The sequence below is a fragment of the Sardina pilchardus genome, chromosome 1 (assembly GCF_963854185.1).
Source record: "Sardina pilchardus chromosome 1, fSarPil1.1, whole genome shotgun sequence".
NCBI classification, from domain to species: Eukaryota; Metazoa; Chordata; class Actinopteri; order Clupeiformes; family Clupeidae; genus Sardina; species Sardina pilchardus.
Window position 1 is genome coordinate 36,526,248 of NC_084994.1, and position 13,646 is coordinate 36,539,893.

At 42.2% G+C, this 13,646-nt stretch overlaps 1 protein-coding gene across 1 annotated transcript in view; it reads left to right on the forward strand.

The window, feature by feature from the left end:
* LOC134078473 (NLR family CARD domain-containing protein 3-like) overlaps positions 1 to 4,451 on the forward strand; it is a 4,677-nt gene extending 226 nt beyond the window's left edge. The window contains exons 1-7 of the mRNA XM_062534438.1: positions 1 to 1,549; positions 2,631 to 2,801; positions 2,938 to 3,108; positions 3,293 to 3,463; positions 3,900 to 4,070; positions 4,239 to 4,373; positions 4,409 to 4,451. The exon at positions 1 to 1,549 is cut by the window's left edge and continues 226 nt beyond it. Of these exons, the coding sequence (XP_062390422.1) occupies positions 1 to 1,549; positions 2,631 to 2,801; positions 2,938 to 3,108; positions 3,293 to 3,463; positions 3,900 to 4,070; positions 4,239 to 4,373; positions 4,409 to 4,451 (2,411 nt within the window). The remainder of the gene's footprint in view (positions 1,550 to 2,630; positions 2,802 to 2,937; positions 3,109 to 3,292; positions 3,464 to 3,899; positions 4,071 to 4,238; positions 4,374 to 4,408) is intronic.
* Positions 4,452 to 13,646: the final 9,195 nt, after the last annotated feature.

Sequence of the window (13,646 nt, forward strand, 5' to 3'; positions counted from 1 at the left end):
TACCTGGACAAGAGAGACACATCAGAACTGTCATGACCAAGGGGATTGCTGGCATTGGAAAAACTGTCTCAGTGCAGAAGTTCATCCTTGACTGGGCAGAGGACAGAGCTAACCAGGATATAGATTTCATGTTTGTGCTTCCGTTCCGTGAGCTGAATTTGGTCCAACATGATCAGTACAGTCTTCACAGGCTCCTGCTTGACTTCCACCCTGAGCTTAGAGAGCTACAAGATGGTGAATACAAAGATCGCCACATTGTGTTCATTTTTGATGGTCTGGATGAGAGTAGACTTCCACTGAATTTCCAAGAGAATCAGAAGTTGTCTGATGTGACAGAAACATCATCAGTAGATGTGCTGATGACGAGCCTCATTCAGGGAACTCTGCTTCCCTCTGCTCTCCTTTGGATAACCTCCCGACCAGCAGCAACCAGTCAGGTCCCTTCTCAGTGCATCAGTCAGGTCACAGAAGTACGAGGATTCAATGACCCACAGAAGGAGGAGTACTTCAGGAAGAGAGTCAGTGACCAGAATCAAGCCAACAGAATCATCTCACACATTACGGCAACCAGGAGCCTTCACATCATGTGCCACATGCCAGTCTTCTGTTGGATCTCAGCCACTGTCCTTCAGAAAATACTGGAACAGGATGATGGGAAGGAAGCCCCCAAAACTCTGACTGAGATGTTCACACACTTTCTGCTCATCCAGACCACCAGGAAGAACCAGAAGTATCAAGAGGAAAGTGAGACAGATAGACTGAGGCTCCTAGAATCACATAAGGGTGTCATATTGAAACTAGCAGAGCTGGCTTTCAAGAATCTGGAGAATGGCAATCTCATGTTCTATGAGGAAGACCTGAGAGAGTGTGGCATTGATGTCAGTGAAGCTTCAGTGTACTCTGGCATGTGCACTGAGATCTTCAGGGAGGAATGTGTGTTTCACCACAAGAAGGTGTACTGCTTTGTCCATCTGAGCATCCAGGAGTTTCTTGCTGCACTTCATTTGTTTTCCTCCTACTTGAGTAAGAACATTGAGGTCCTGAAATCATTTGTTAGCACAAAGTCCTGGTCTTTACCAGATGTGCCTCTCGATGAGCTGCTGAAGAATGCTGTGAACAAAGCTTTAGAAAGCAAGAATGGACACCTTGATTTGTTTGTTCGCTTTCTTCATGGCATTTCTCTGGTGTCAAATCAGAGCCTTTTGCTAGGCCTCCTGACACACACACACAGCAGCCCAGAGAGTGTGAAGAAAACATTGAGGAACCTGAAGGTGATGCAGAGACAAAATATCTCCCCTGAGAGGTGCATCAACCTGTTCCACTGCCTGGTGGAAATGCATGACTCTTCTGTCCATGATGAAATCCAGGCTTTCCTGAAGGCAGAGAAAGGTGCCGTGAAACAGCTCACACTGGCTCACTGCTCAGCCTTGGCTCATGTGCTTCTGATGTCTGATGAGGTGCTGGACGAGTTTGACCTGAAGAAATACAAAACCTCAGATGAGGGACGGAGGAGACTGGTGCCAGCTGTGAGATGCTGCAGAAAGGCTCTGTGAGTATCACAATTAACACTTACTTACACACTGAACAGTTCTGAAGGTTTTAGTTTGAACTCATATTTGTTGTGTAGGCTGATTGCGTTTAGTCTGCCATTAAGATAAAAAAAAAAGAATAGCCTGTGCAGAGAAAAGTAGTTTACATGGAGAAATCTAACAAGAGTTTATTGAATAGGTGTGTGTGTCTGTGTGTGTGTGTGTGAGTGTGTGTGTGTGTGTGTGCTGCTCCTGCTGTGTGTGTGTGTGTGTGTGTGTGTGTGTGTGTGTGTGCACTGCTGTGTGAGTCCTGTTGTCTACAGTATGTATTTCAGTTACTGTTCCCATCATGCCTCATCTCTGCACCAGATCAAATGAAATCTCCAGATGCAGCTGCTATATGGAGCTGCTGTATACAGTATGATTGTGGTGTACAACACTGAACATGATGAATGAGCTGTTGAGTGATGATCTTTCATAAATCAGGTTTCTGCTCGTGCAGCTCTGGGTTAATCACAGTGATCAGTCTTTAGTGTTGCTGTGTCTGTGGTTGGACAGCGTTAACTGTGTATGGTTTTCAGGACTCATATTTTATTATCTCCACTCACCCCCCGTAGTAGGGTTGTTTTGGGCCTGACACATACTGTATGTGGAGCAAATATTATTTCCCTCTCAATCAGATTTAAAGGTACACAATGCAAGATTGTCACCGCAATTTAACCTTTACGAAGCCAATTTGCTGCTAAACAAACATGTAGTAGGGGAATCGTTCACCTACAGTAGCATAGCCATACAGCATAGAGTTAGCGAGTCCCTAACGAGAGAACCAGGCATGCGACTTCAAGAATAGCAAACTGAAGACATCTCGCAAGAATCGGGAAACATTACCTTGTCAGTAGATATAGCTCTTGCCTGTTGTTATTGCTTCACCTCCACAACAAAAGTATTTTATTGTGTACAAGGGGAACAATCACAAGAAGTACACTATTTACAATGGCAGAGTAAAATATAAATGTAATGCGAGTCCTACAGTCACCAAAAATACCTAAACCTGCATGGTATACCTTTAAACATGACACATTGCCTTTTCCTCTCTTTCAGACTTGTTGACTGTAAGCTAACAGAGAAGTCCTGTGAGATTGTGATCTCAGCTCTGCAGTCTGCAAACTGCCCCTTAAGAGAGCTGGACCTGAGTCAGAATGACCTGCAGAATTCAGGAGAAAAACTGCTCTCTGCTCTACAGAGTCCAAACTGCAAACTGCAGACACTGAGGTTATACCAGTGTTTCCATACCATTAGATACTATTAGACAAATACCATTAGACAAAGACTTTTCATTGATGTATTCTATTTCAGTGTTTTTTTCCCTGTGCATATTCTTAATAATCATGTCAATTGTACTTTACAGGCTTGCAGGCTGTGGACTCCATATGAAATCTGGTGACATTTTGGGCTTCGCTCTGCAGTCAGTAAACTCTCGCCTGAGAGAGCTGGACCTGAGTAAGAATACTCTGGGGGATTGTGGAGGAAAGCTGGGCTCTGAAGCACTGAATCCACACTGTAAGATGGAGACACTTAGGTTGGTGTTATTGGGTGAATTCTGGATTCATAAGGACCCAATATATTTTAAGTACCTGTGTGTTATATAATTTATTTCTTGTCTACTATTGTAAACAGTACAAAGAAAATGGAATCACATTGCATTACATTAAAATACCTGTTGTTGTAAACTGTCAGATAAACCCTGTTTTATACTCTTGCAGACTTGCTGACTGTAAACTAACTGAAAAGTCCTGTGAGATTGTGATCTCAGCTCTGCAGTCTTCAGACTCCCCCTTAAGAGAGCTGGACCTGAGTCAGAATGACCTGCAGAATTCAGGAGAGAAGCTGCTCTCTGCTCTACTGAGTCCAAACTGCAAACTGGAAACACTGAGGTTGAATATAAATATGTATTTACCATTAGACAAAGACTCTCAAGGAAAACTGAATCACACTGTATGACATTTAAAGACTTGTTGTAAACGGTCAGATAAACCCTGTGAGTTTGTTGTGTTGTGTGTAGACGGTGTGAACCAGACAAGAACAGCATTACTGATCTACTCTTTAGTGTTTTATCCTCTCTGATTTTTAGAGTTTGTGATTTTTCCACACTGAACATTGAACAGGAAACAATATGGGTATCATTATTAAGACCAACTAGCAGAATCAACAATGTCATTTTAACTGATAAAGTTGTATCAATTCCCTCCTCATATTATTCTCTTCACTTATCCCTCACACACTGTATATTGGGCAGTTATATTATTTCCCTGTCTCAGTCTTCCTGTAGATTTAACTTTACCTTTTTATACTCTTCTGCCTCTCTTGCAGACTTGCTGGCTGTAAGCTAACAGAGAAGTCCTGGGAGATTATGGCCTCAGCTCTGCAGTCTGCAAACTGCCCCTTAAGAGAGCTGGACCTGAGTCAGAATGACCTGCAGGTGTCTGGAGAAAAACTGGTCTCTGCTTTACAGGGTTCAAACTGCACACTGCAGACACTGAGGTCAGTAATATTCTTGATTGCATTGGCAGACACTAATGTTGTAGACTATTTGGTGTCAAAAGTAGACGGTCCTAATCAGACAATGACAGCATCACTGTATCTACCTTTGATAGATAGATAGAACTGTATGTTGTCTTTGATTTCAGTATTTGTGATTCTGTTTTACAGACTTGTTGGCTGTAAACTGAGGGGAAGATTTCTGGCCTTGGCCCACCAGGGGGCAAACTCCCACCTGAGAGAGCTGGACATGAGTGACAGTGAGCTTGAGGACCATGGAGGAGAACTGCTCCATCAACCACTGAATCAAGACTGTAAAGTGAGGTCTGTCTTTTGCACAGTGCACACAGACTGGTATTTCTGCTTGAAGTAATAAACGGCTAACACCTTTATTTACCATTTCATTTTTGGGAATGTAAGGAATATAGAGGACATGTTGCTCATGGTGTTTTCCTCTGTAGACTTACCAGGTGTAAACTCAGATACAGCTCCTCTGAGGTTGTGGTCTCAGTTCTGCAGTCATATATTTCTCAACTGAGTGAGTTGGACATGAGTGGCTGTGATCTTCAAACATCAGATGAGAAGTTGCTCTCTGGTCTTAAAAACCCAAACTGCCAACTGGAAAAACTGAGGTCAGTAAAACTCTGAAGGACACACAGGCCTTATCTACACATTCACATGTTGGACATAGAAGAGTGTCACTGTTATTTCCTACTGGAATCAAAACATGAATTTGTGAAACAGTGTCTTTTGTTTTTGTGTCAATGTTGATGTGAGAGAGTTGGTCCAAGACCTTTTCCTGTTGTGTCCCATATAGAGCTCAGTTAACTGTAGAGTATTTTAATTGGACAACAACAAAATCTGTTTCACTCTTGACTGGTCCCTGATTGCATGTTTTGTGTTACATGGTCTATATTCTTACAGACTTGTTGGCTGTAAACTGAGAGGAAGATTTCTGGCTGTGACTCTTCAGTGGGCGAATTCCCACCTAAGAGAGCTGGACATCAGTGACGGTGAGCTTCAGGACTGTGGAGGAGAACTGCTCCATCAACCACTGAATCAAGACTGTAAAGTGAGGTCTGTATTTTGCAGTGCACACAGACATGTGCTTTCTGTTTGATTAAAAAAAAGAGTCCATCTTTTTATTATCTGGCATGTCATATGTGGGATTATAGAGAGTATGAAGGACATGTTGCTTATGGTGTTCTCCTCTCTCACTATAGACTCGTCAGCTGTAGACTCAAATACAGCTCCTCTGAGGTTGTGGTCTCAGTTCTGCAGTCATATATTTCTCAACTGAGTGAGTTGGACATGAGTGGCTGCGATCTGCAAACATCAGAAGAGGAGTTGCTCTCTGGTCTTAAAAACCCAAACTGCCAACTGGAGAAACTGAGGTCAGTAAAACTGACACATAGGCCTACACGTGTGCACATTCGCAGTGTTGAACTTAAAATAATGTCACTGTTGTTTTTTGCTAGAATCAAGACATGAATTTGTGAAACACTGGCTTTTATTCTTGTGGCAATGTTGATGTTGTCATAGACCTGATGCGTCCCATATAGAGCTCAGTTAACTGTAGAGTGTATTAACCAGGCAATAGCAACAGCTGTGTCTCCTTCTTGATTGTTCTCTGATTGCTCTCTGTGTGATTCTCTGTTACATGGTTTATGTTCTTACAGACTTGTTGGCTGTAAACTAAATGGACGATTTTTGGCCTCAACTCTTCAGTGGGCGAACTCCCATCTAAGAGAGCTGGACATCAGTGACAGTGAGCTTCAGGACCATGGAGGAGAACTGCTCCATCAACCACTGAATCAAGACTGTAAAGTGAGGTCTGTATTTTGGACAGTGCAGACAGACATGTGCTCTCTGTTTGATCTAATGAACAGTATATCATATCTTATACAACAGTTAGGTCCGGTCGAACGATTTAGCAATATCTGATTGGACGAGATGTGTTCTATCAGTGGTGATATTAAGCAATATCACCGTGACTCTTCACAGCTAATGTCCGCTCACTACGCTAATGTATCCAGAGACGGTTGTCCATGTTCTTTGATTTAACAACCACACACGTTCTGAGCTAGGCCTACTTTGCATAGCGGAGGAACTGGGCTAAAAAAAATAATAGCAAAAAATCAATTATCCTTCCTTAAAGGGATATTCCGCCATTTTTGGAAATACGCTCATTTTCCACCTCCCCTCGAGCAAAACAATCGATATTTACCTTGTTCCCGTTCATCTAGCCATTCTGTGAGTCTGGCGATACAACTTTTAGCTTCAGCCTAGCATAGATCATTGAATCGGATTAGACCATTAGCTTCTCGCCTGCTAGCTTCATGTTTAAAAGTGACTAAGATTTCTGGTAATTTTCCCATTTAAAACGTGTCTCCTCTCAAGTTAGAAAGTGCAATAAGACCAACTGAAAATGAAACCTGGCATTTTTCTAGGCTGATTTGACATGGAACTACACTCTCATCTGGCGTAATAATCAAGGCAACTTGCAAACGTACCATAGGCGCAGTGATATCGTACGCAGCATCTGAAAATAGTCCCCATAGACAACAAGCAGTAGTAGTGCCAGTAGCTGCAAGTTGCCTTGATTATTACGCCAGATGAGAGTGTAGTTCCATCCCAAATCAGCCTAGAAAAACGCCAGGTTTCATTTTCAGTTGGTCTTCTTGCACTTTCTAACTTGAGAGGAGACACGTTTTAAATGGGAAAATTACCAGAAATCTTAGTCACTTTTAAACATGAAGCTAGCAGGCGAGAAGCTAATGGTCTAATCCGATTCAATGATCTATGCTAGGCTGAAGCTAAAAGTTGTATCGCCAGACTCACAGAATGGCTGGATGAACGGGAACAAGGTAAATATCGATTGTTTTGCTCGAGGGAAGGTGGAAAATGAGCGTATTTCCAAAAATGGCGGAATATCCCTTTAAAAATGCACTCTGGTATCTTTTATTTGTTGGTAATGGAACAGATAGATAGATAGATAGATAGATAGATAGATAGATACTGTATTGATCCCCAAGGGGAAATTCAAGGTCCCAGCAGCTTAAGACACCACACACAACATACAATGTAAACAGGAAGATTAAAAAGCAAATCAACAATCAACAATCAACAATGACTAAAGGAGCAGTAGAATACTATAGATAAGGTATGCATGAATGTACTGAGGATTGGTACTGTGATCCAGTCTGAGGTGTGTGTCAAGTTGGTAGTGCAAATAAGTCCAACAGTGCAACAGTGAAAGATAAAATTCTAGTGACCAGTAATAAATATGTACAGTACAAAATGTAAGCATAGTAATAATAATAACAGTACTAATATAAATATATGGACAATTAAAATAAACTTAACATAGTAATAATATAAGAGTTAGACATGAGGGTAGACATGTAAGTCATGCCATGTAAGTGTATAAGAGGGTGGAGGTGCAGATATACTATGCATAGAAGTCCAACTCTCCTTTTCCCTTCAGTGAAGCATTGTACAGTTGTATGGCCCTGGGTACAAATGACTTTCTCAGTCTGTCTGTTGTGCATGTCATGGAGCGTAGTCTCCAGCTGATCAAGCTCTTATGCTGTATGATAATGCTGTAGAGTGGATGACAGTCATTGTCCAGGATGCTGTGTAGCTTGTTCAGGGTCCTTTTGTCTGATACTGAAGTGATGCACTCCAGATCAGCTCCCACAACAGAGCCAGCCTTCCTTACCAGCCTGTCTAGTCGCCCAGCATCCCTCTTCCTAGTGCTTCCTCCCCAGCATGCCACAGCATAGAAGAGGACGCTGGCAACAACAGACTGGTAAAACATCCAGAGGAGCTTGCTGCAGACATTGAAGGAGCGCAGCCTCCTCAGGAAGTACAGCCTGCTCTGCCCTTTCTTGTATATTGCTTCAGTGTTGACTGACCAGTCCAGTTTATCGTCCAGATGTACGCCCAGGTACTTGTATGTGTTCACCACCTCCACATTGACCTCCTCAATGGTGACTGGCAGCAGAGCAGGCTTAGACCTCCTGAAATCTACCACCATCTCCTTGGTCTTGGTCGTGTTGAGTTGTAGGTGGTTGAGTCTGCACCATTGCACAAAGTCCTCCACCAGGCTCCTGTATTCCTCCTCCTGCCCATCCCTGATACATCCCACAATTGCAGTATCGTCTGAACTGTTGTATAAAAGCGTTATCGCACTCGTGGTCGTGGTGTTGTTGGCCTACAGATGGTACGGGTTGAGAATGCTCCTTTCTTTCCCGCACATCGGGACTCCCGAAGCATCGGGAAAACTGCAACCGCAAGGGGGCAACATAGACCGCCCTAATAATATGAAGGTTCGGCTCATGGAAAAACCCGAGGACACCGCGCTGGTGACAAGCGGAGAAAAGAGACATGACGCTCGGCATGTTAGATTGCAGTTGCAGAGTTTTCGAATGTTTACAGCCTACCTCACAGCTCTCTCACTCGACGTAGCCTATAACTCAGTCAGTCCAGCAGAGATGCCAGAGCAACGTTTTGGTCAATGGAGAGGGAGAGAAATGCTCCGCATATCCGTCTCATTTAATCATTAAAATGAAAGTGATGACTGGCGAAATTAATCAAACGACGTTTCAATAAACCATTGTTGAAATGAATGAAAATGGTTTTAGAAACATATAGGCCTATCAGAAGGAAATAGCCTTCAATTCAACCTGAAATACTAAGGCAACCTTAGATTAATTCATGAATTCATTACGGTTACAAGACCGCATTTCCGTGAATAGGCTATTATTGTCAACGTCAAGGCGAAGACGAAAGAGATGGACAAGATGGACATTTTGGCAACATTTACATGCTAGGAATACTTAGAAATGTGTAGGCTATTTTAAAACGGAGGCATGTTCATTTTAACCGGCGACGCTGGGTAGCCTACATGTACCCAGCACTTGTTATCACAGATTTTGTCCCCACCACTTTTGACGACTGAAAATAAAATGTATTTAACAGAAATCTCTTTAATACATGCCTATGCTTGTCACTTTACTTATAACCGTAGGCTACATGCATGGAGAAGATCGCGCATTTTGTTATATTGTAACAATGGATGGTCAGATATGCGATAGGGCAGTGAGGGTAATTCATTGTAACCATCGACTAGCAGGCCTAGCTCCGCAAAATAAGTTTCTAGCAACTTATGTATCGTATGCATGTTCATGTTGATTCAGAGATAGGCATAGACTACCATAGGCTGCTGGGCGTCAAGCTATATGACAGCATTTTATCATGTGGTGAATTAATAACTAACGTCAGTTTAACATGTCAGAACTTTTGATCGGCGTTTCAAGTAGGCCCTACATCTGCCGAATAAAGCCTATTGAAGTTCACATCCAGCTGTGGCGCAAGTGGTTGAAGCATAGGTGTCGTACGCCAGCGACCGGGGTTCGAAACCCAGTCGAGGAACCTCTCCGGAAACCATCAAAACAAAATGCATCGATTTATTAAAAAAAATGAAAGACTTTCTGTTTTGAGATTCTTTTTATGTTTGCGATGTCTGCTGAAAAGAAAAGTTAATATGTTAATTCGTGGTTCAGCGCGCACTCACACACATTTTTACATTGACATAGTGTCGGGCTCAAGTGTCGTCCTCAGTGCCGCATAGGTAGGCTATAATGTATGAACTGGTTAGACGAGTGTGGGGGAGGGGGAATGATCGCACAAGACAGGCGGCTGTCGATTTTTAAATGTAGCCTACTACACCACTTGCGAAATCGGACGTGGCACATAGCCTAATTATTAGGCTACTGGATAGCAAATCCATAGACTTTGTTATATCCTTGGCGGAGATAATAATTAGGCCTATCAAATTAAAAGCACACTACGACAGGTATACTTGTGTGATCACGCAACACAAGAGAGCATTTAGCGATGGGACAGTTGTGAATGAGTGCTTAACACCCTGGAGTCTAAATACCCCCGGGGGATTTGAAAAACTGTTCCAAACACACATCTCAATCTCTGCTTTTATCATATTATAGAAACACCATTAGAAGCCTTTAATCAACTCGTTTTCAAATATATAGCCTATGTTTTAAGAGAATATGGCAATGATAATGGCACTTTCTAAAAACAATAAATTCTTAGGATTTGTCCTCTCACCTGCAGCAGGCCCATTCAAAAGCCCATCCACCTAATTTGCATTTGAAAGAGCCAATCACTAAAGTGACACATTTAGTCTAGCCTACTTTATGAGTTTTTTTGACCCCTCTAATAAATTGCCTATAGTCCTACTACGATAATGGAGGAAGGGCTGCCTAACTGTTCCCCCTAAGAGTTTTTTCATAAGATAAAATGTTTACTCTATTTAAGTTTAGGATTTGGTAGACAAGACAACCTCGGAAAAGTTCTTCAGATAAACAATGTTTTATTGAATTAAAGGAAAGAAAATGTATCGCCAGGGTTTCGGGGCTTGCGAAGGCATTCGTTGATCTTATCGATGCAGTCCTTGTGGCCACTTCTCCCTATCGTAGGAAACTTTCTGCTTAGTGTTGACAACACAAAGGTCTTGACGTTGTGTGGCAGTGCTTGCTTGCCCTTCGATCCATCCCAGTTGGTGGTTTTGCACCAGGCTCTGTAGTGCTCCTTTGTGGTGATGGCTCTGAAGAGCAGGCATCCGTATCTACCAACGTTGCCGCGACTCTGTTGGTGAATCCGAGCATGTTGTTCTGGGCCAACAGCAAGCAAAGTCACGTCTTCGTGCTGAGAAGGAACTTGAATGCTGTTGTCGAATGTGGCAGAGAATACAGAAGAAGACTTTAACTATTACTTATATATTTCTTATAACAAAACGCAAAGAAAAAATACGAGGACTGACCATCTCGCCTCTCCGCGTTTCCCCCAATACCATGTCGACAAAGAGAAATAAATATGATTTGACATTTTAATGTTTGTAGCGCGCCAGTTTACCCAGTGTGTGTCCATTGAGTAGCCTAGTTCCTTAAAATTCGGAACAAAGAGCGTCCCGTAGGCTATCTGTTCAATACAGAAGAAGACTTTAACTATTACTTATATATTTCTTATAACGAAACGCGAAGAAAAAATACGAGGACTGACCATCTCGCCTCTCCGCGTTTCCCCCAATATCATGGCGACAAAGAGAAATAAATATGATTTGACATTTTAATGTTTGTAGCGCGCCAGTTTACCCAGTGTGTGTGCATTGAGTAGTTCCTTAAAATACGGAACAAAGAGCGTCCCGTAGGCTATCTGTTTAATACAGAAGAAGACTTTAACTATTACTTATATATTTCTTATAACGAAACGCGAAGAAAAAATACGAGGACTGACCATCTCGCCTCTCCGCGTTTCCCCCAATATCATGGCGACAAAGAGAAATAAATATGATTTGACATTTTAATGTTTGTAGCGCGCCAGTTTACCCAGTGTGTGTGCATTGAGTAGTTCCTTAAAATACGGAACAAAGAGCGTCCTGTAGGCTATCTGTTTAATACAGAAGAAGACTTTAACTAGGCTATTACTTATATATTTCTTATAACGAAACGCGAAGAACAAATACGAGGACTGACCATCTCGCCTCTCCGCGTTTCCCCCAATATCATGGCGACAAAGAGAAATAAATATGATTTGACATTTTAATGTTTGTAGCGCGCCAGTTTACCCAGTGTGTGTGCATTGAGTAGTTCCTTAAAATAGCCTACGGAACAAAGAGCGTCCCGTAGGCTATCTGTTTAATACGGAAGAAGACTTTAACTATTACTTATATATTTCTTATAACGCTGGCTGTAGGCGATTTCTATAACCATTTTCATTCATTTCAACAATGGTTCATTGAAGTGTCGTTTGAATAATTTCGCCAGTCATCACCTTCATTTTAATGATTCAATGAGATTAAGGAGTCGACTATTGACGGATATGCGGTCTTCATCATTAAATGCAGTTGAAACTTTCTGCCACCTGGTGGTTGTTTGGGTACATTGCCTTAGCCTCGAAAAAAATCGGCTTGACGCACTGCGGGATCTCTTCGGGAGTCCCGCGGGAGAAGGTGCATTCTCAACCCGTACCCACTGTATATCGCCACGGCTGTGGTTACCTACAGCACTCAGCCCTCGGCTTCGTGCCTACGGCGAACCACAGCGGTGGCGATATACAGTAGGCCAACAACACCACTCCCACTTGTGCGATAATGCTTAAATGTTTGGGAATGTAAGGAGTATAGAGGACATGTTGTTTATACTGTTTTTTATTCTCTCACTCTAGACTCGTCAGCTGTAGACTCAAACACAGCTCCTCTGAGGTTGTGGTCTCAGTTCTGCAGTCATATATTTCTCAACTGAGTGAGTTGGACATGAGTGGCTGTGATCTGCAAACATCCGAAGAGAAGCTGCTCTCTGCTCTTAGAAACCCAAACTGCCAACTGGAGAAACTGAGGTCAGTAAAACTCTGAAGGACACAGAATTCATAGAGGCCTTATTTATACATTCATGCCTGGGCATATGATTGTGATTTCTGTTTTTGGGGCACTGGAATCCAGATATGAAGTTGTGAAATATCATCACATAATGTATTATTGTTGTTTATGTAAGTGAATGTGTCACGGTAGTATAAATTCTCCCTGCTGATGTGTCCCATATACATTTACATTTATTCACTAGGCTGACACTTTTATCCAAAGCAACTTAAAGTTGATGTCTAACATGCAAGCTACATGGTAAAAAGGAGGCCGTAGGGTAACAATAAATGCTGCTTTTTCAAACACCACCTGGCGAACCAGATGAGAGTGCAGAAATGTAAGCACCAGCCAGAGAGTTATCAAGAGGATGGTACTGTAGTAGAAGGAAGTAGCTTCTAGCATCTAGAGCACAGAGCACAGTAACACTGTGTGTCATCTCCACCATTTAAACCGTAGGGTAACAATAATACTGCTTTTTCAAACACCATAAGAGAACCAGAGGATGAGAGTGCAAACGTTTAAGCACCAGCCAGAGTGTGATCAAGAAGATGGTAGTAGAGGGAAGTAGAAGGATAGCATATAGCATCTAGCATCTAGAGCACCGAGCACAGTAACGCTGTGTTTCATCTCCACCATTTAAACATTGTGTGGCCGTTGGGAGTTACAGTAATTTCCTGCATATAAGCCGCATTGTGTATAAGCCGCAGGACAGTGTTTTATGCAAGAAAGAAAACCATATTAACACCATATTAACTGCCCCCCTGTATTAACCTCATAGCTGAAGAAATTTTGCAAAATCAATGTATAAGCCGCGGCTAATAGTCGGGAAATTACGGTAGAACCCAGTTACAGTATATTATACCACAATATGGTCTGACTATGCCACTCTCATTTCTTTGACTGGATGAGAGACCCAGCTAACACAATAGAATACAGATGCACCCCACGCTAGTGTTATTCAAGTGAATGAAACAATTGTAGCAAAAGCAATGCAGACATTTGTATTTATATTCTTCATTCAGAGTGATTCAAATAGTTGATTGGTATAGTCACAGCCATTAATGACAGCATACATCATGGACACATACAGGAGTTCTCGTAGACAAGTATTCATAGTCCTAGCAGAGAGTGTGCTC